At 39.3% G+C, this 20838-nt stretch overlaps 2 protein-coding genes across 6 annotated transcripts; one reads left to right on the top strand and one right to left on the bottom strand.

The window, feature by feature from the left end:
* Positions 1 to 1647: 1647 nt before the first annotated feature.
* gpx3 (glutathione peroxidase 3) lies at positions 1648 to 5328 on the top strand. Its single transcript, XM_051419037.1, has 5 exons — positions 1648 to 1816; positions 3434 to 3584; positions 3681 to 3798; positions 4317 to 4416; positions 4811 to 5328. The coding sequence occupies exons 1-5, from the start codon at positions 1724 to 1726 to the stop codon at positions 5030 to 5032; spliced, it is 684 nt and encodes a 227-aa protein (XP_051274997.1). The 5' UTR covers positions 1648 to 1723; the 3' UTR covers positions 5033 to 5328.
* A 139-nt stretch (positions 5329 to 5467) lies between these two features.
* tnip1 (TNFAIP3 interacting protein 1) lies at positions 5468 to 20211 on the bottom strand. Of its 5 annotated transcripts, none has more exons than XM_051419030.1 (18): positions 20070 to 20211; positions 15534 to 15716; positions 14823 to 14966; positions 14581 to 14666; positions 14337 to 14396; positions 13496 to 13705; positions 12441 to 12535; positions 11841 to 12000; positions 11488 to 11580; positions 11312 to 11377; positions 9735 to 9866; positions 9485 to 9613; positions 9269 to 9403; positions 9042 to 9167; positions 8829 to 8912; positions 8123 to 8338; positions 7764 to 7848; positions 5468 to 7157 (listed from the first exon to the last, which is right to left on the bottom strand). In XM_051419030.1, exons 2-18 carry the CDS (start codon positions 15679 to 15681, stop codon positions 7069 to 7071), a joined length of 2058 nt encoding a protein of 685 aa, XP_051274990.1. In that variant the 5' UTR covers positions 15682 to 15716; positions 20070 to 20211; the 3' UTR covers positions 5468 to 7068. The 5 variants fall into 5 exon arrangements, with proteins under 5 accessions (XP_051274990.1, XP_051274989.1, XP_051274992.1 ...); XM_051419029.1 differs by lacking the exon at positions 20070 to 20211 and adding an exon at positions 16800 to 16934; XM_051419032.1 differs by lacking the exon at positions 20070 to 20211 and adding an exon at positions 16800 to 16934 and having other exon boundaries at positions 8123 to 8248.
* Positions 20212 to 20838: the final 627 nt, after the last annotated feature.

Raw genomic sequence — 20838 nt, 5'->3', positions numbered from 1 at the left:
TGTAACATCTTTTTTAACTTTGACCTCAATGTGTGCCAATCAAAGAAAATATAGTGACTAAGATAGTTATAAAATATAAATATAGATATTTGAATATAGGTCTTATAGTCATATAATGTTTATGTATTTGCTGTTGAAGTGTCCTAGTAGTTCGTTCTAATATTCACCATGTTGCAGCTCCAGGCTCTGTGAATTCAGTGTATTATTTTTCCCCTTAAAGAGACACATTGAAAGTGAACAGCAGAGTATTACAGAAATAAGAGATTCACACCTTTTGATGGTGCAGTGATGCAGGTGATCCAGTCTCATCTGAAATTACATTGTCAAGCTTTCCACATGCATAGACGGTGTATATAGCAGACGAACAGAAATAAATATCATGAAGTAACTGATCATATTCAGACACTTTCTTGTGCCACTCAGTAGCATTATTTTTCCCCTTCTTGATTCTAATCTTTTGTGTTGCATCATAGCTTTGCACTCATGTTTGCCTTGCCTGCAAAAAACACATTATGTGGCCTTGTGGGACACTACAGATCCGAACTGAAAACTGTGTAAAATGAGGTGCCTTTAACAGGACGGGAAAGAGGCCTGCCAGCCACCCACGGGGCATATGGCCAAGTACCAGCTCACCATGGCAACAGCTGATCCCTGAGAGGAGAAATCATCCATGAATAAAAAATTAAACCAACAACATTTTCTCCTGGAAAAAAAGGTGACGCATCTCATTTTGTGTTCATCAAGATTCAGCCAAGTTCGACGTGTCACTCTGACAGACGCTTTTATTTATTCATCATAGGCTACTTTTTCTCTACAGTCTTAATGAAGGCTGTTTATGAGTGTTCACAGTAGGTTAGGCATGAGGCATGCACAAAGTGACACATACACAAAGACCTTGTCAAATGTGTTTACTTCATTTTTGGCAGACATTCTTAATTAGGGAAAGTGAATGTTAAGGGAGAACATTATTGGGTTATTTATAAATACATACTCATTTCTAAATAATGTGGATACCTGGAGAATGGTGTAGTGGCATGTGGAGAGAAGTGGATATACTCTTAATTTATGCCCCAAATGTGTTTTCAAAGCAGCCTGTCCAGCAAAAGATAAACGCCATGTTATTATAAACAGTGACATAAGACTACTTGTGCATATATAGCTCTAAATAAAGAACTATTTGCTCATCGTCACTTAACTTTTGCAGCTTAAATTCAGAAAATAAGGATCATTATGAAATTAACATGACCCACAGAGGAGGAGCAGATTTTGCATGAATACCGGCTCAGACAGGTGAGACAAGTTATGCAGAATTATGCATTTTAAGTTAACTTTTCTTTATTTCCTTACTCCACCTACTCATGGAAATTGGACAACTATGCCATGCCTTTGCTATCCTATAATATAGCTTGCAGAAGAGGAGATTTAGAAGAGGGTATAACCAGTGCAGACTGAAAATATACCTGCACAGAAGCTACCCTGCACTACACCACTGAACCTGAATAAAAATTACTATCGAACCTTCCATCAATCTAATATCTATACTGTTTTAATTCATTTATTCATTCATTCATTCATTCAATCAATCTGTCATTGTGTAGGCTACGTCGTTACGTCAGCAGAGGGCGTAATCTCAGCCAGCTGTGTCCCCCTCCGCCCCCTGCCAGAGGATTTTAATTCATCCTGAGGGAAAGAAGCGGACAGACATCCACAGCGAGCAGTCACCATGTCGGCGAAGGACGGCATGATGTGGCCCCTCTTACCGCTACTGCTGCTCGGTCTGCTGCGACCCAGCACCGCCGGAACCTCATTCAAACAGGTAACCTGTTGATGACAACACAGCGCATTCACAGTATGAGTCCAGGATAGATTAATGTGACAGCCTGGTATCAGATGACATCACTGTGTTGTCTAATAATGAACCGTTCACAGGGAGTAGTATTTGTTTGGGAATAATGTAAGCTGAAGTAGCCTAAGTGTTAACTGTATGCAGGTTTTGTTATTTATATATTTTTTAAATTAAATGTTCAAAAAAGGTGGCAGACAGCAATATAAAAACACTAAATTACAATTCCACTGCTACACATGTGGGTGATGGTAATTTAACTCCGTATTTATTTTTTTATGTCATCTTTCCTATTCCTTGATGGTCATTTTTACCTTTTTTGGTCCATATTTTGAATTTTCTAGAATGTTTCTTGACAGATGAAGTTTTGGGGGGTTTCTTTGAACCTGAATTTTGTGGGGGCACAAATGATCTGCCCACTTTTTGAGGTGGTGCAGATAGTTATGTAAACACCTGTTATGCTGAACTTTATGACAATTACAAAACATCAGTGGGGCAGTGGCTGCAATACCTGAGAAAGTCAGACACAACAAAAAGTTAGAAAGAAGTTAATCCACATGAAGGGATGGTTGGAAACTTTTTTCTTCTGCCTGTTTTTTGAGTATCAACTATAACAAATGTTGAAAATATTGTCTAATTGACATTTTCATACACTCATATTTCACAGACATGTTCTTCCGCTTAGGTTCTCACGCACCTATTATGCAAATCCAATCTCAACTGTATAAAATAATAGTTAGTTAGCAATATGTCATTGTTTAAAGTTAATTGAGATCTATCTCAGGTTACACAAACTTAGTTTTCATTTAACCAAGGGCCTCTGGCTCTTTGAGTGCAATGTTCTCCCACTCTGTTGACACTGGGCCTGTGTTGTGTAGTGGGGGGCGAATGTCAGTATAACAACAGAGGTATGAAGAGGAAGAAGGGTGAAAGCATTGCAGCTGTCCCTTATTTGGTTAAAGCTTTGGGATCCATTTGATAAATAAGCTCCTGATATTTGCTTTGCAAACAGGACAGACTACAGAGACAGTAGATTCATTATTTGGTTGATCTTCAGGGCCTTTTCAACATTTCTTGGTATATTAAAATTATGATTTGCTTTCAGAAAACACTGGATAATAAGTCGTGTTAAATTTAGAGTTCACAATCTAATATACATTTTTTCACCAATAGCCTACAAATATTATTTTTTTGTTATTCTGAAGATGTTATTTGTCCTGATTATGAATCAGAACAGTTGATATTTTATTCTTCATAATCATGTAGCAGCACATCCAACTAACAAACAAGTGTGTGACTGAAATGTTACAAAACACACACCACCTGTAATCAAACAGGTGTGACTGTTCACATCGATGCCGTGGCATACTATTGGCTAGAAAATGGGTGTTGTAGAAAATGCAAATCTCTAAGCAAATAATGGACACTGTGTCGAATGGATCTATAAAAGGCATTTGTTGTTTTGCATACATATGTTGAGAAAGCATGTCTTGTGAGCAAAACTACTACAGTAAATACTGAAATACTGATGATTGTGTTTGCTGTTGGCCAACAAATATAACCTGCTTTGACCTGTGTCTGTGCAAGCAGCAGTGTGACTCATCCACAGATGGCACCATTTACAAATACCACGCAAAGACTCTAAACGGGAGTCACACTGTGAACTTCAGTGACTACGCCGGCAAGAGTGTCCTCTTCGTCAATGTGGCCACGTACTGAGGATACACCTTTCAGTATGTGGGTAAGAAACGGCACCGCAGGCATAATTACTGTGTTGCAGTGTAACAAAAAAAAAAGCTTCAACCTTAAGCCTTTTCATTTTCTTTTCTATTATCAGAACTGAATGCACTACATGAGGAGATGAAACCTCTTGGACTCACCGTTCTCGGCTTTCCCAGCAACCAATTTGGGAAACAGGAACCAGGGCAAAAACATGAAATTCTGCCAGCTTTAAAGTGAGAAATGTTTCTCTTTCAATCCAACATCAGGTCATCAGCCACAGCACACTGTGTGAAAACACTATAAACCTAAAAAAAAAGGAAGCTTTGATATGGCAGCTGTTTGGATTTTTTGTTTTGTTTTTGCCTATAAGAAGATTTGGAGAATCTCCTAAATTTGAGTGACAATCTTCTCAGTATATGATACAGTATATATTGTAATGTTCTGTAATATAAGAACCTTTAAAGCTGGATGTAGAGAGGAATTTGCAATATTGGTAAATCCTCTGTCAATCAACAAAGCTTCATTTAATCAGGGAAAGCATCCTTTGGCAATAAGATCAGCTTCTGTTAGGGGCCTCTCTAACACACAGAATTTATGTCTCAGGTTCCATCAGTCATCTTACATCCATAGCAAAGCCATTGCAATAGACTGTGTGGTTTCACTCTGCTTGGAGTGAATCTAGGGCAGCTGCCAAGCCACAAAGTGCTCAGAGGCACGTCCACTGATAAGCTGCCCTCTTTCTGGATTCCAGGCATGTTAGACCAGGCAATGGATTTGTTCCAAACTTCCTGCTGTTTGAGAAAGGTGATGTGAATGGAAAAGATGAGCAAGAAGTTTTCACTTTCCTTAAGGTATGTTATGGTCTGCTTGCAAAGTGTGTGATAACATTTATACTGTACCTGTTTTATAGTAGTTTAAATTACTAATGCTACTCTCCAGCTGTGCACGCACCCTTCAGACAAATATCTAAATCTCGTTACTCTTACCTGATAAGTCACATTACTGAATAGTACTCACACCCATTATAGAAGCATACCAAAACCTAGAAGGGTGCTTTCCACATTTAAACTGCTATTAATAGCATTGTTTTGATTATGAGCCACTGAAAAACACTGTCACTAGAATGAACAAGGTGAAACGGGGAGTGGATTATTGACAAAGAGATGTGATGCCCATACACATCTCTAAGGTGGAGGCTGTTCGCCTGCACTCTCTCACTACAATACTGTGCTTTCTGCCATGCAGAACTCCTGCCCTCCAGTTGGAGTCGGCTTCGGTAACCCCACCGGGAGACTGTTCTGGGAGCCTCTGATGATCAGCGACATCAAGTGGAACTTTGAAAAGTTTCTAGTGGGACCCGACGGGAAGCCGGCGATGAGGTGGCACCCAAGTGTCAATGTTTCTGAGGTCCGAGCGGACATCCGCAAATACCTGCTCAAACTATACACACAGGAAATGTTTAATTAGATCTGATCATACAGTATTGTTCATCTGATGAAGTAACTGTAATGAGATGCTAAGGTAGAATGTAAAATAGAAAGTAATGCTAACAGTTTCTGATCCATGAAGATAGCATGTTGAATGAAGAGGAGGCTTGAAAACAGGAACTCTGTGGTGCCTCTTTGGAGTCTGGGGTTCAGGACAGCTCTTTAGTGCATTCAGGCTGTCCTGCATTCCCACAGCATCATGTCATCTTCTCATCCCAGGACCTGTTAGTCATTACAGCCTTAATGTTAATTACTTCCAATAAATCATAAACAACACGCTGATGTGTCAACTCTTCTTTGCGAGAGACAACTGTTCTGGATGTCACGGAAAAGTGAGCATGAATGTGGCACATTTCTGTCCTGCAATAAAACAGGACAAAGTATGAACACGAATAAGCAGGGTGAGATGCTAATAGACATTCAGAATAGATTTATTAAGCCAGTCAAATACAAAAAGTCTCACATGTGCTTTTGCCTACAGCAAAAAAGAAAAAAGGCTACAAACCAAGAAAATTCAACTGCCAGTAATTACAGCATACCTTTCATAGTGCAATTCTGCTAATTTCTCATTGCAGCTCTCACCCCTCAGGATTTTGTTCCCAGTAACTAATAACTTGTTTAATAAAATGGAGCCTTTCAAATTCATCCGCACACAATTTTGAAGCCCTTCATCTGACTACCTGATGTACACTATACTGAAGAAATTTTAATGGGTATTTAGTCAAGTGGCTTGAGTTTTAGATTGGATCTGCTTTTAAAGTGGTAACCCACGTTATCTCGAGTTGTGTGTCCTGTGTCTATCGGGGCTCTCGACTTCGTGCTACAGCAGTTCACAGGTCAGTCGGCATGGCATGGATGTTGCTGGTTGTTGGAGTGGACAGAGAGCAAAGCCAGACATCCAGGCAGAGGTTTTCCCTCTGAGGAGCGGCTGTACTGCTGTAACACTGGATCAAAGGGCCTCCAAATACTGATGAAAATCTTCCTCTTTGTGTTGCTAAATCAGAATTTCCACGTTTCAGTGCTAGGTGTGCGTAAGTTAACGTGAAAAGACAGGATGAAGAGGAAGACTGTCATCGCTGCTGCCTTGTGGTTTCGGTCCTGTTACTTCTAGATACTGTATGTCGGGGCTAAACTGTTAGCAATAGTACAGGATGCAGTAAGATGGGTATGAATATAGGAATGAGTGGTCAAATCATCAAATCAATTGTGGTCAAGTAGAAGTGTTGTGTTTAATGAGATTAGGTCCATCATCATGGGGGAAAAAAAGGTTGTGTATGTACTGTGTATTGTGTCTGATACAAACATACAATGTCAATAGCTACAATATATTGGGATTACACTAACAACATAGAAAGAACAGCATTACTAAAGACAATGATTTACACTTAGTCAATGCGACTATCAAAACAGCAGGTTATAAATAAATTATCAATAATCACAATCATGTTTTTGGTATGATACCATCAAAATTCATTTCCCAAAATTTTTGTATTTCAACAACCACTTTTTGAACAGTTACACATATGGGACAGTTCTATAACATCGATGGTACTGAAGAAATCTTCATAAATCAATTAACATTCACATTGTAAATTCTATGATTCAATGTACTTATATAATCATTCATTGTTGGAATGAGTATATGTAGCCTTAGTCATATTGGGGAATGGCTTCCTGTAACCCTACAAGTAACAAACTAAGTGTCAAGTTGTTACATATTTGCAGAGAGACAATCACATAGGTATATTTTATGGAAAAAAAGAATGTTAATTATTCCAACCTATTTATTAAATGACTTCAGTTCCTGATAAAAAAATCTAAATAATATTTCATGTATATATTCAGAATAGCGAAGTGTTTCACAAATAGCCTTATAAAACGCAAGTATAAACAACATTACAATAGGATATCTACAGTTCAGTAGGAAAATTATAGATCAAATCACACCTTGTCAACTCAAAAACAAACTGATTTCATGCTACTACCCAGACTGCATTAAGTGGGTACGGTGATGCTTTAGTGCTTTCCAGGGTCAATGTTCTGTCGCTCCCTTTTTCCAAATCCTGCTCCTGTGCCTGCTGCTGCTGCTGCTGCTGCGGACTGATCTGCAGACACACAAAAAAACACAAGACTGCATTATCTTCACAGGCACAAACTTTGCTCCTAGACACTTTTTATTCAAACAGTAAACCTTTGTTGTCGTCCATAAACTATTAAACAGATACATGAGCCACACAATTGTACTTGGTCAGGTAATGTTCCGTCATTACCATGAACACACTGTGTAAATATTATAAACATGCAATAGTATGTATTGATCTATGACTGGAAACAGTCAACAAATGGAGGATTTACTCTTGTTTGAGTAATATTTGCTAAAAACTACAGTGCCAAGCCATTCTAGGAAATTATTTTGCCTTTTTTTAAAACGTCACTATATATATATATATATTTGTGACCCAATTTTTAAAGATTTGCATCTTCAGTAGGAGCAAACAGACTCAGGTCTGAGAGCCACAGGAAGGTAGGAAGATATAAATCTAAAAGTATTGAGAGACAGACTAATACTACGAATGTATTGTTGGGTTTGGTCTTTTAATGGCATTTTGTTGACATTAAGGAAAATACAGACTTCTCAAGCCTTATTCTTTGTATATAAATAATTCACACTGTAAGAATAAATGATTGTACTTGGTTGGGCTGCTCCATACCTGCATTTTCTGGTGGTGGTCTTGAACTCTCACCTACTGCTCTGGCCCCTCTGGGCTGTGGAAATGACGGCTGCCAAGGAAAACCCTGACCAAAGAGAGAGCACCATGTTAGTTCAAATCACCAAATATATATACTCATTCATCACAACCAGCAGCCCTCAACTCTTTGCCGTAAACCTAACAATCGTTATTGAATGTAAGCGTGTCAAGGTTGAGCTACAGTTTAACCTCATTACATCTGCTTGTTCCTCCCAAATGATAAGGGGAGTAGAGAAGAAACAGAAAAGAAGAGCCTTGTATTCTCAGTGAACCAGAGTCACTCCAGAGAAAGAGACAGAGGGGCCTTAGAGGACCCTTACCGGGGTAACAGGCTGGAAGTCTCGTACAGGGGGTGGCGCTGCGGCGGCTGCGGCTGTGGCGCCTGCTGCATTGGGCATCCGGGGAGGGAAGTGTATGGGCCAGCCCTCAAGGCCCTGCGGTCCCACCTGCACAAAGGGACCACAGTAGGGAGGGCTCAGCGGGCCGTTCACTGAGCCTGACGTGGGGTCTGAGGTACGTCTTTCCTGTTGCTGCCCCTACGAGGGATCACAAGTACACACGTGATCCCCAATCAGTGCACGGCTGCTACTCTCAGCTAGCACAGTGACCCTGTCATGGCATGGGCCACTGCTGACCTTCAACCCTACTGCAGCTGCCTCCCACTGAGGAGTGTAAATTTTCCACCTGTTGATCCCGAATGCACTAAAAAAAACAACCTAGCTGGAGTGAGGCTCTTGTCCTGGAGTATTGATTTGTCCAGTCTGAATTTATACAGTAAATATGCATGTGGGGATGCACTCACAAGGGGGCGCTAGTCTGCAAGATTTACCACAACTATCCTATCCTACTGCTTGATGTATCCCAAAGGCTTGAAGAGCAACTTTCAGTGAATTCCTTGGCCCTAATTAAATGTACATGGCCAAAATGACCAAACATATCACCCATCCAGGCTGACGGCATCATTTCATTTAAAATGTCTTCATGTCTGCAGTGCTAGTGGGCTCAGACCACAGCTTCAGCCAGTACCTGTTTGTGATGCTGCATCTGCAGTCTCTCCAGCTTACATCTCTCTGTTCGTTCTCTCTGACACTCGTTCTGTGCCTGATGAAGCTGAACACACAATAAAACAAAACAAATCCACATTAGAGAGCAGTTCAGTTATAAATGTTATTCAATCAAGCAGAAGCTTTCACTAATTGTCCACCATACAGAAGAATATAGTCTAAACACAAAGCTTACCTGATTGGTCAAATTAGTAATCTGACCCTGGAGTCTCTCAACTTGCCGCCTCAAGTCCTCTTTCTCCTCATTCATTCGCTCCCGGTCACTCCTCTCTTTCCTGAAGTCTTCTTCAAAGATCTTCACCTGAAGTACAAAACAACAATTAAAAGCAGTTGAGGAAATGCATGTACTATTGCAATACAACTGTGTGTATAAGTGTGTGCATTTTTTGTAGCATGCCTGACCTGCTCCTTCAGTACAGCAATTTGAGTGAGCAGTTCCTGTTTCTTTAGGTTATTGGCTGCATCTGCAAAGTTACCCTGGCCAGGTGGTTGTTGGGAGGTTGAAGGGGAGTGGAGGTTTAAGGCTTCTTCTAAAGCCTGAAGTAAGACATAGTATTACACAGACATACGCACTCTTCTACATTTCTCTCTCTCTTTCTGCAAGTATTCCACACTCACCCTGTTGAGGCGTTGGATCTCCTTCTCCTGGTACTCCCTCTGTTTGCTGAGGGGCAGCAGCTGATCCTGCAGGTAGCGAATCTTCTGCTTCAGCTCAGTGGTCTCAGAGTTGAGGCACTCCTTCTCCCCCTGAAACATACACAACCCAAAACATTGAAAACACCTTTCTTACAGTGTCCTGAAACATTTTTTTCTTCTCTGTCCTGGTTGTTTAATTTCACCCGGGTTTTTTCTGTCTTTGCATTCTCACCTGTACATTTTCAATCTTGGACTTAGCCAGCAGCAGCTTCTTGTCGTAGTCACGCTGCCTCTGCTCTCGCTCTGCCTCCAGCTCAAGCACGGTTTTCTGGGACTCAGCAAGCCGTTGTCTGAGGTCTGTAATCTGAGTAGGTAAACCATTTAGTCGAGTCCAGTAATCACAGTTGTCAGGTAAAATTCTCTCACACACAAAAAAAAATTAAAAACTGTGATTCAGTGATATCAACTCTCTGATAAAGATTAACATCAGCTGTTGCATGTGTTAGGATAGAGCCTTTGAAACGTTTCAGAAATGTGTGTTATCAAATTATAAACAAAGCCACAGCAACAAGGACACATTTGCAAACTCATGCAGTTCTGTTTTTGTGTAAAAATATGAACGAATCTAGTGACGCAAATGGATATATCTAGGGTTCTGTGGTTTAAAACGAAGGTTGCATGGTGTCCCTGTCTCAACAAAGTGTGAAAGTAGGTTTGTGAGTATGAGTGTGAGAGTGTGTACATATGTATGTCTGTGCTGCCCTCTGACTGCACCACAGCAGGAAGTCAGCGGGTACCAGAGAGGTGAGGGGAATTCTTACTGAGGTGTGACAGGCCTTGTGGTAAAGTATGCTCTCAGATAGCGAGCTATTGCAAGATTGCACCTTTTCCACTGGACAAGCATATATTTAAAAAAAAAGAAAATAATTAAAAATAAAAAAAACACACACACAGCTGCTTCACTGCCAACTGATGCACAAAAACATCAGTCTTGTGTTCCTTACAGATTTTCACAAATTACAAAATCCTTGCCATCTGTCATTTCACTTATTTGAAAAACATGAAAAATAATTGTGATTGTTCCAATGGTATAATGCAAAAAAACAACAAAAAACACCACCGGTGTCACAATGTTACAACTATTAAATTTAAAGCCTGCTGGAATGATAACATTATTGTATTTGGCATTTTCTGACCGTATAGTATTCAGTAATCTTCACCTATTTTAGAATGTCCTTGTTTGGAAAACTAAATTCAGCTATAATTTTCAAAATGTGTTACTACTGGTAACAGTATCAATAGTAATTCATGAAATGAATTAGGCTGAAATGACAGTGAATCGTATATAGTATAGATATACTGTATAAGAGAACCTAGGGCAATAAATAAAGATCTGTCTCTTCTAAGCCAATATATTATTTATACTGAGTAAGGGCAGCTTTTTGAAAAATTCAGGACACAAACTCCATATATTTGTTGTACTGTACATGTAGATGCATCCTTGTACAGAGCTTTGCTGTGAATATAAAAAGAAACCTAGCATGTGTAAGAAGTCTAAGCACTGACACAGGCCAAAGTGAAAATAAAAAAAACCAAAATGAGACAAGAATGCTTGGATTGAACTGATAAAACTGAACAAATGTGTTCAATCTTTTACTAGTGACCTTAGAAATTAGAAAAATTTAAATGCTTTCTAAAAGAAATTCAGAGAGACTCAGCAACAGCAAATCTTCAACAGCTCTATATCAGTCGAGGACACAGCAAGGTCTTCCCACACCCTTCAGAACAGCTGTAAAGTCATTACTATACCTTCTGTTCAAACTGTGACTTCATGGAGTTCCACTGAATGTCCCACTGCTTGTTCACCTCCAGTACCTGTAAGCAGTGCCAGAAAGTGAAACACACTGAACATATAGGAAACAAAATACACAGAGACTTTCCCCAATGGCAAAAGAGGATGAGCAGTAAGAGCAAAAAAGACTCACATCCTTTCTCTGCTTCTCCAAAAGCTTGATCTTCTTTTCATACACCTCTACATCACAAGGTTTAGTTGGGGTTTTCTCTGCAGCTTTTCCACTCTGGGGGCACAAAAAAAAAAATATATATATATATATTCCTAAATCCACAACATTCCTCCATTACTCTAAAGCCACAACGTAAAAGTTTATAACTGTATACATTTTGAACAAATTCATTAAGAAAACATATATTTAGTGTATTTCTAAAAAGGGAAAATAAAGTTTCCAACAAAAACCTATTTGGTACATAAATGGGACAGATTTAGTCACATGAAGCAAAGTAAATAAAATAATCTGCTATGTAATTTAATTTTAACTACCTTCTGCGGTGTGGTGGCTTCCATCTTAGGTCTTACAGCAGCTGATTCCTCCTTCAGAGGCTCCTCTTTGGCCTCTGGAGCTTCAGTGTCAGATGGCGCAGATGACCCTGCTGTTGTTGCTCCTCCTGTGACCAGCTCCTTAAGTTTCTGATTCTCCTGTCTGAATTGGCAAGAAAATGAAAATGATAGCATTTTGTGAGCAAGGTCCCTTTCTCAGAGCTTGTTGAAGTCTTGGTACAGCTTCAAGAAGTCCTTTGGGAAGACCCTACAATACCCGCTTGGTGTAATGACACCAAGAGAAAGTAGTGGAATAATCCTCCATCAAAAGTGAAAGCGTGGTCAACTCCCAAAGTCCATGGCAAAGTGAAGGGCATTGTCATCAAAACAGCATGTGATCTACATTCAAAAAGGCCATGAGAAACAATACTGTCGCACAGAGAAAGACCCGAGGAATGACAGTGAGATGTAAGTGTTTGTATTATTTAGGAACACAATACAGATTTCACAGTTTGCTGTTTTTGACCACACTAATAATGTTTCTGCTCCGGCAGAAGCAACACAAACCCCAGTCAAATTAAAAGACGAAAGGAAAAACATTACCTCAGCTGTTCCAAGTCTCGATTCCTGATATGATGATCCTCTTCCATTTTCTTTCTAAGCTCGTTGTTCTCCTGTCTGAGCTGCTCACAGAGAGTCTATAAAACACAATTATCACAATATTTAGCTTAATTCTGTAGAACGACCTCAACATTTATTTACGTAGCCTGACAGCAATTGTCTTTAACACAATGGTGGAAATTATGTTTGAATATTGTAGTTTATGAGCAGATTTCTGAAAAAATATTTCCCACCTCAAAGGCACAAAATGACTCTGTTTTTCAGACACAGTCATTTATTTTTTAATCTATAAAACATCAACCAAGAATAAAAAGGAACTTGACTGAAAATATAAACCCAAGTCACCGCAAATACTGCTTTACTTGAATATTAAAACTTTGTGGTGATGCACTTCTTCTGTTACTGGCTACGAATAGAAAACCTCCTCTATAAGTGTACATCTATACAATATAGGTTTTTATTGCAAAGCACTTTGTAACATTGTTTAGAAATGTGTCAACAATAAAGCAATAAAGTTATTACAGTTAAAATTACAATGTGTTGCAAAAAAGGAAAGCCTGTGTTGTGTGCCAGATGTATGAGCTGTTGTTGCCTGTGTGTGTCATGCACAAATGCCGAGCCCACACAGAGAACTGTATACGAGACCAAAAACTACTGTTGCACCAATGAATAAAAACAAATATAATGTCTTTGTTATATCAAAGAAAGAACTTTGTCCTCATTTTACTATACAATTTAGCCCTTAAATTATCATATAATCATATGTACAAATCTGGTATGTCATAAAAATCACTCTGTAGCATTTAATGTAAAACAGCCTATGAAAGGTTTAAAGTAAATACATTATATTTCAAAATAAAATACACACCATGCTCCCACCGTATGAGGCTAATTAAAATAAACTCTTTAACTGTAAAGTCCCTATAAAGCCATCTTGGAGAAATTGCTTAAATCTTAAAAAAAAAAAAAAAAAAAGGAGTGTGATGGTTGCTTCTGGATTTTTTTTAATTTCGTCATACAGTCGTTGTGTCGCATACCTGTAAGAGGGAGGTCCTCTGTTCATTCTTTTGGACCTTAGAGGAAAGATGGTGAAACTCCACAGCCATTCGACCGAGGTGAGCCAACAGCTGGTTCGGGTTGGACTCCTCTGCGAATATACTGAAGGAGCTCTCTAGTCTCTTCAGCTGGCTCGCTAGCTCGATGTTCTCCTGAGGAAGGAGGGGGATTACTCCTGCCACTGACCCGGCCTGGAGAAACCCACACAGGTGAAGAGTCAGTCAGTTCTTCCTCTCAAGCTGACTCATCATGCGAGCTAGCCATTATATATGTATTTCATCCAGCACGAGACTGAAAGATCAACAAACTGTACGAGTCATCATGCTGCTATTTCTAAGAACAGCGACAGCCAGTTGAACCAGTTTGTCCAGTCAGATCTAAATGTAGCACCAGATGTGGATACTGTGCCAAAGTAGGCTAGGGAATTTTGAAATATATGGCTAGTCAATAACAGTTGTTTTGAAGTCCCTGAATTATTTTGGCATAGTGTCCTATTAACACATTCCCCAAGGATGTAGTGTGTGAATGAATCAGAGCTGTAATTCTAGTCAGTAATAATCCTGGACTTTCCCCTGACTGAGTCAGGCTGGAGCTACCAGTATTGAGTTTGTTTGTGAGTCACCACACCAAGGATATGTTCCTAATATTGAGGAAACCGCAATAAAGAGGAAAGGTTTAATTTAGCCTAAATAAACTACATAAAATACTTTTGGGAGTTACAATTAGGAGCACTGTGATATTCTAAACAAATTGTTTAACATTAAATATTCTTGGGAAGTACAATATTTTGAGTTTCTGTGATACAAAAAGTCTGGTACGTACAGTCAAGGCATCGGAGGTCTTCCCATCCATATTCACGACCTCAAACTCTGATGAGACCTCCTGTAAAGACCAAAAAGTAAGTAGTGCCATAGTACATGTAGTGTCCATACTGTAATCACTTCAATAAACTTAGAAGTAAGAATAAAGTAAACATCCTCCAGTTGAGAGCTGCCAAATGTCAGCATCTAATAATTCTACAACTATAATCATAACAAAGTTGTTTCTGTCTGTACAAATTACTTACATTGGGCTTCTCAGGCTGAAGAGTCTTCCCTAAACAGCTTGTTAGATCTTCCTTCTGCTCTGCAGCGTGATGTAAACAGGGTTTACCTTAAATAAGCCATAACAATTCCTTGGTAAATGCAAGTTCGGGCAGCAGAACAGCCTCCAATATGGTTAAAATACCGTCCAGATTGATAAGCCACAAGAATGAAACTATGTCTACAAAGTTACAATCGTAGTGACCATCAAGTCTGCGAAACCTACTTTGTGTCTCAGTCTGAATGGGCCCTCCCATACACAGACTGGCTGCAAAGCTGGAGGACTTGAGCGCCTCGTTGTCTCTCACCAGTTCCTCCACTCGCTGCCGTAGCCTTGATGCCTCTGACTGCGACTCTTCCAGCAAATCACCTGCAGGTTTCAGAGAGAGATCTTGTCTCTGTCCAGCATCAGTTCTTGACTATCACTAAATCTAACTGTGACTTGTCTCTTACAACACGATTAAGGCTAGATCTATCAGCATGACCTGTCATGAAATACGATATGATAATAGTTCGGTGAGAAATTACGTGCAAGTAGCACTCCTTTGGTGAGTCACAAAATGAGCAATCAGACCATTCACATCACTACCAATGAAGATCATCAGGTTTTACTACATTCCACCTCATTTGCTGCACAACAGTTTCCAGGCTGTATTTGTATATTTTGACTGAGAATTTGTTTATGTAATCTGTTATGAAAGAGGTCAAATGATAACTGACATAATATTAAATAGCACTTAATTCAGTGCTGCTACAAAAAGCAAGCTGAACACAGTTTTCTGTTATAGATTTCACGAATTACAATAACAAAACGAATGTTCCTTTATTACCGATATACAGAACCAAACTGGAGAACAGATGTGTAATGCCAAACAGCAGCTGGCATTTGCCCTCCATCCACCGCCTTGAGGTAACCAGTCTGTTTTGAGGAACCTACCTAAGCTCTTAAGTCCTTTCATCCGCTCCCTCAGTATGCTGTTCTCCTCCAGTAGCTGTCGATAGCTGCTTCCCCCACCGGCCTCCTCCCTGGCCTTAACCTCACTCCCACCTGGATCATAGATGCGGTACGGGCCTTTCCCTTCCATTGCCGTTGCTCACTTCCTAGACATGGTCCTATGAACTGTGGAAAGAAGACACAAACTTGTTATTTTCACCTTAAGTACTGAACACTACCCAGCGGAGTGGCTGACCTTTACAGAAAACCAAAAAACTGTTATACAGTAAAGCCTTTAATCATAAAGGACTTGCATCCACAATTGTCCTCCAATCTTTTGTAATAAGAGAAGCAACTGAAAAAACAACTTCAGCAATATTTGCATTACAAATAGTCACATTTGAATCCAAAGTTAAAAAGAATATTTCTCAATGTAAGGCACAGGATGAGAACAACATCGACACCGAACAGCTCATGCAGAGGAAGTCAAGAGCTGAACAAAAGCACTGGCTTTATAGTAAAAGGAAAAATAGCTTAAGCATTACCTAGAAATCCCCTATTACAACCACTCAAAACTACAACAAATGCTGTTTCTGTTTCTTCTTCACTGCAGATGAAATTTCCTTTAAATAAAACACACACACACACACACACACACACACACACACACACAACCCCTCAGAGATGCCACTCTATGTGCTACCAAACTAGAAGGAGCTCTTTCGGCCCTTTTCTCAGATGATAATCTATAGCAGGACGAGTGTAAACCACCGGTGAAGCCAAAACGAAAGCTTCGAGAAGACAAACCCACCAACAAACCCCACCATCATGCTGCCCTGCCAGGGTGAAACATATGGCAAGAATGTGCTATCGTTAGTGATGGCTAAATATGACAACCACAACGTTCACATCCGAGGGGGGAAACAGGACAAAAGCAGAGTAAAAATACTAAATATTCACGCGAATCCTGCTAACAAACATCCACCCAATAGACGAGAGTCAAATACAGCACAATCTAGCTAATGATAGCTACCTTGATTGGCTGAAGAAGGCTAATATTAGTTTTCGCTGTTGTCATGCAAATCGCTAGCAACATCCTCGTTAGCTGTCGGCTAGCTAACGCTAGATGACAGTGCGGGACAGGAAGCCGCTAGCTCTCCTTGTTTTACTCACTACGGCTACTTTTTTTTATCGATGCAGTAAAGTCAGTCGGAAAGCGGAGTTAAACGACAAATCAAAGAACAAAGAGATTGTCTCTCGTCTGGATACCTTTCAGCTCGCAGTGGCCTCTCGTCTCTCTGCCCAGACATCTATTGCGGAAGTGGTCTGCTGGTCTGTGCTGTAACCTGGGAAATTCCACCTCGCAACGTTCGATGTAAACAGCGGTGATTGACAGCCCGGCGGACCAATCAGCGCTCAGCTTTCTGTCAGCGGGGGGAACCAACGGGAGCCGCTGACCGTAATGTAAACACTGGAGCTTAAAGTTGATTCACATGTTACTATTTCTTTTGGTAGGGGGGGGGGGGATTTAACCAAAAAGTGTCACGACTGTTCACGTGATGGACTTTTAAGTATAAATGTTAGTTTATAGCAAAAAGAAAAAAAAAAAAAAATCTTATCTTACACAGTGACACTGGGTGAGTAAGACTGATAATCAATTCTCATTTTCCTCTTAAATCGTGATTATTTATTTGATTATTTTCATTAAGTAACTTCTTAATCTTCTTTTTTACCTCTTGAAACCAATACTGCAGTGACGAACCCGACCATTTTCATTGAATGACTTTTTCCTTCATTGATAATTTTAGAGAAGGGGCTGGTGGGGGTTTCTGTGATTGCATCACATATTTCCTCTGAACTAAGAGGGCAATAAGATCTAGTTCAAGTTAAACTGAGCTTTTTAACTCCACATTATAGGTTAACAGGAAATATTTGGTATGAGAGCTAAGATATATACTTTTCCTATTGTGATTAGGGCTGTAGCAATTGTTTTTATCAATGATTATTGATAGATCTGAGCTTTTTTTCTTGATCAATTATTTGTTCAGTCTTTAAAATATCAAAAATAAAAATTAATTCCTGAAACTCAAGTTGATAAATTCAAACTACTTGCTCTGTCCAACAAACAGTCTGAAACCTAAAGGCACTGAATGTACAATCATATATACACTATACAGAGTAATACACAAAATATTCATAATTTTTATTTATTTGAGCATTTTTCTTTGAAAATTAGAACGATTAATTAACCAATTGTTTCAGCTCCGATTGTGATATGTTAATTTAAACCTGGGATTTGGGATTTTGGTTTCAAATGATACCACAATTAAATTTTCAGTGTCATGTTTTCCTGTTCTTGAAGTCAAAGTCACAGGTTAAGAGGTGTTTGTTGAGGATCACTGTGTCACATGCAGTAATGTTAATGTTGACCAATTTAGAGCAATAGTGACATCTTGTGGGAATTGACAAACAGGTAATCTGCGGTCATATTTCTTCCTCTGGGAGCTACAAAGACCATTCCTCGGTTAACTGGAAGCACAAAGTTCTTGTGATGCCCTTCAGTTTGTGGCCACGTACAATCATACTGAACCACACAAGAGTAGGCTGCTTGGTAATCCCAACTGAGTACTGTATGTCTCTATGGCTCAAAATGGGTCATGAGTCTTATATGAATCACCAGTAAAAACACACAGCTGCTTGTTCACAAAGACGATGAAGACAAAGACCCCTCCATAGTGACTTTACATTACACAGCATCAGCCTCGGAGGTCTTAACAGGAAGCATGCCGTGATAACACAGGAAACACCCAGTTCTCAAATTATTTTACACTATACATGATGTGATTTATGATAAAGCTAAACCACTCAGAGTCACACCATTGTTTTTCTCTTTATGTAGCCACCATTATTACTTCCCGTAATGCAAAAAAAAGGTGTAATATTGAGGTACAGCTATAATGTCAAAACCACTGTAATAGAGAAACAAGTTTAGTAATATCTTCCTCTCATCTTCCCTAAATAGTACCCTCCCCAGTTAATTTAAAATATAATTGCACCGTACTAATCATTTGCCTCTTTGACTGAATGAAAATCATACTGTAAGTGAATAAGTGAGAAAACGAGAACGTGGGTGAACAGGCTGTAATGGGTGTGTGTGCTTTAATAACAATAAACCTTCTTTTAAAATCATTTTCATATATAAAAATGCAGCTTAAACCGCTTTAGATTTAATTGAGGAGTCACACAATTCAGTTAAAACCACATACAACTACAACACAATACCATTTTAGACCATATAGTATGAAAGCTAGCAGTGTCCCATGGGCCAGAAAACACTGGTAAAATATGTGAATGCGTTCCCCAGAGAGTTCTCAGTTGGCTACAGGAAAAAGCAAACATACAGTTTAGACACAGATGTTGTTGGGGTTTTTTTTTTCTTGCCACCAAACACCTTGTCCTTGCTTAGAGGTCTGTTCATAATGTTTCCATCTCAGGCTGCTGTGATGTGCTAAAATAATAAACAGGCTGGTGACGCTGAGCCTGCCAGCACAAAAACAAAAGCCTGAGGATACAGGAAATGTCGCCCATCATTTAGTCCTCCTGGGTAACAAATTGTGTACTTTGTTTTCTCCGCCCACCTACTTCAAACAAATATTTTAAAGCATTTATCTCATTGCACAAAGACAGAAGAGTGAGCGGGTAATTGTCAGATTGAAGCCCACTGTGTCACAAGTAGAGCATGTACGTCACCCTGCCGAGACACAAGAAGGGTCCAGTCTCCAATCTCCTTGCAGCAGAAATCAGCAGCTGATAGTCATTAGCTCTGTGCTGCTTAATACAAAATGTCCTTTTGTTAGGCGACTAGTGACTCCAGCTGTCTTCTCGAGGCCTTAAACCAGGGACATCCTCGTCTCTATCACAATGCAAAAAAACTGGCCGAGATGTGCACTGGCAGAGGTTAACTTTAAACAGCTTCTTCATGTAACTTTTCATTGAAAATCTAGAATCTGTATTTTAATTATGACCAGTGTGACAGATTGCCAAGTACATTACTCTCAGGCTTGCATAGAAATAATAATAATTATAATGAATAAATCTTTTAAGGTAAATTTTGTGTTACTTTCTCTCTAAAATCGTTTTATTTTGTTCTTAACATGGATTCATCAACATGCCCATAGATCTGTTGACATGTTGTAATGAATTATAAAATCAAAGAAAAAAATAAAGATATACTGATCAGGACATATTAGACACTGTTGTTGACACATTTACCAACAATTTACTTGGAATAGGCAGAAAATACTTCACAATTATAGAGCTTGTGGCATTTGTTTGAGACATATAGGACAGAAATCAATCGTATCATTATGTTTGCCTCCAGTGTAATGTACCAAACAGAGCACAACACTCATTTCAGTGACAACATAAAATTATTCAACCCTCCCTGAATTTAAAAGACAGAACCACAAATAATGATAATAAATCTAATATGTTCAGTTACTACACCTCAACAGTTAAAACAAATAAACAACAACTCACCCACACATTCAGCTTGTCTCGGAGAGGCACTTTTTAAGGAAACTGGTGAATGGGGGGAAGCATTTTCACTGTGAGACTTGGGGAATTCCCATAACCCAGTAAAATGGCTTGATACTGTATGCTCAGCCTGAACAGAACCTGGTGTGTGTCCAACTGTGTGGCCTGCCTTAACTGAGTAACACAACACGTGAACAAACACTGAATGCATTTAATTAATCTTTGCACAGTGGCTTGCAGCACGTACACCATGCTGCATCATACATTAATGCATGTCATCAAAACTGAATGCACAAAGGAGGCCACGGATATGACACATGAGTTGTTGAGAGCAGGATTTAAGAAAAATGTGCAGATGACCTCTAATATATTCTAACTTGTATATACAGTACAATATGTACAGTGCAGTATGGGGCTTGTTTGCATGCTCAAGTCATGATGCTACCATAAATATGAGACTAGATTTAAAAAAAAAAGTCAAAGGCTGAAGCAAAACCTATAAATATCTCCGAGGATGTGACAGCTTTGAAATAAGTAAACTACAATCTATTTAATTTATGCTGTACATGATGTTCTGAGCAACGCCACAGTACAAACTTCCCCTAGATGTGAAAAGGGAAATTCAAGAATGGTGTATATTTTGACATCGCTTTGACTGCATATTAACAATGTACTATTGAAGTAATCTCTTAATCTCTCATAATTATCATCAAATTGAGCAATTTCAGGTTGGGTGTGCCATTAAAACCAGAGTGTGACTGACTGCTGTTAG

Source organism: Dicentrarchus labrax, unplaced genomic scaffold (assembly GCF_905237075.1).
Source record: "Dicentrarchus labrax unplaced genomic scaffold, dlabrax2021, whole genome shotgun sequence".
NCBI lineage: Eukaryota > Metazoa > Chordata > Actinopteri > Moronidae > Dicentrarchus > Dicentrarchus labrax.
This window is presented reverse-complemented; position numbering and strand designations above follow the sequence as displayed.

Excerpts from the sequence above, each read along its gene's own strand:
- tnip1 (XM_051419030.1), bottom strand. The coding sequence starts at position 15,681 with ATGGAAGGGAAAGGCCCGTACCGCATCTATGATCCAGGTGGGAGTGAG. Across the intron at positions 11,581-11,840 it reads AAGCCACCACACCGCAGAAG|AGTGGAAAAGCTGCAGAGAA; the intron begins GTAGTTAAAATT and ends TTGTGCCCCCAG. Across the intron at positions 7,849-8,122 it reads ACTTCCAGCCTGTTACCCCG|GGTTTTCCTTGGCAGCCGTC; the intron begins GTAAGGGTCCTC and ends CTCTTTGGTCAG.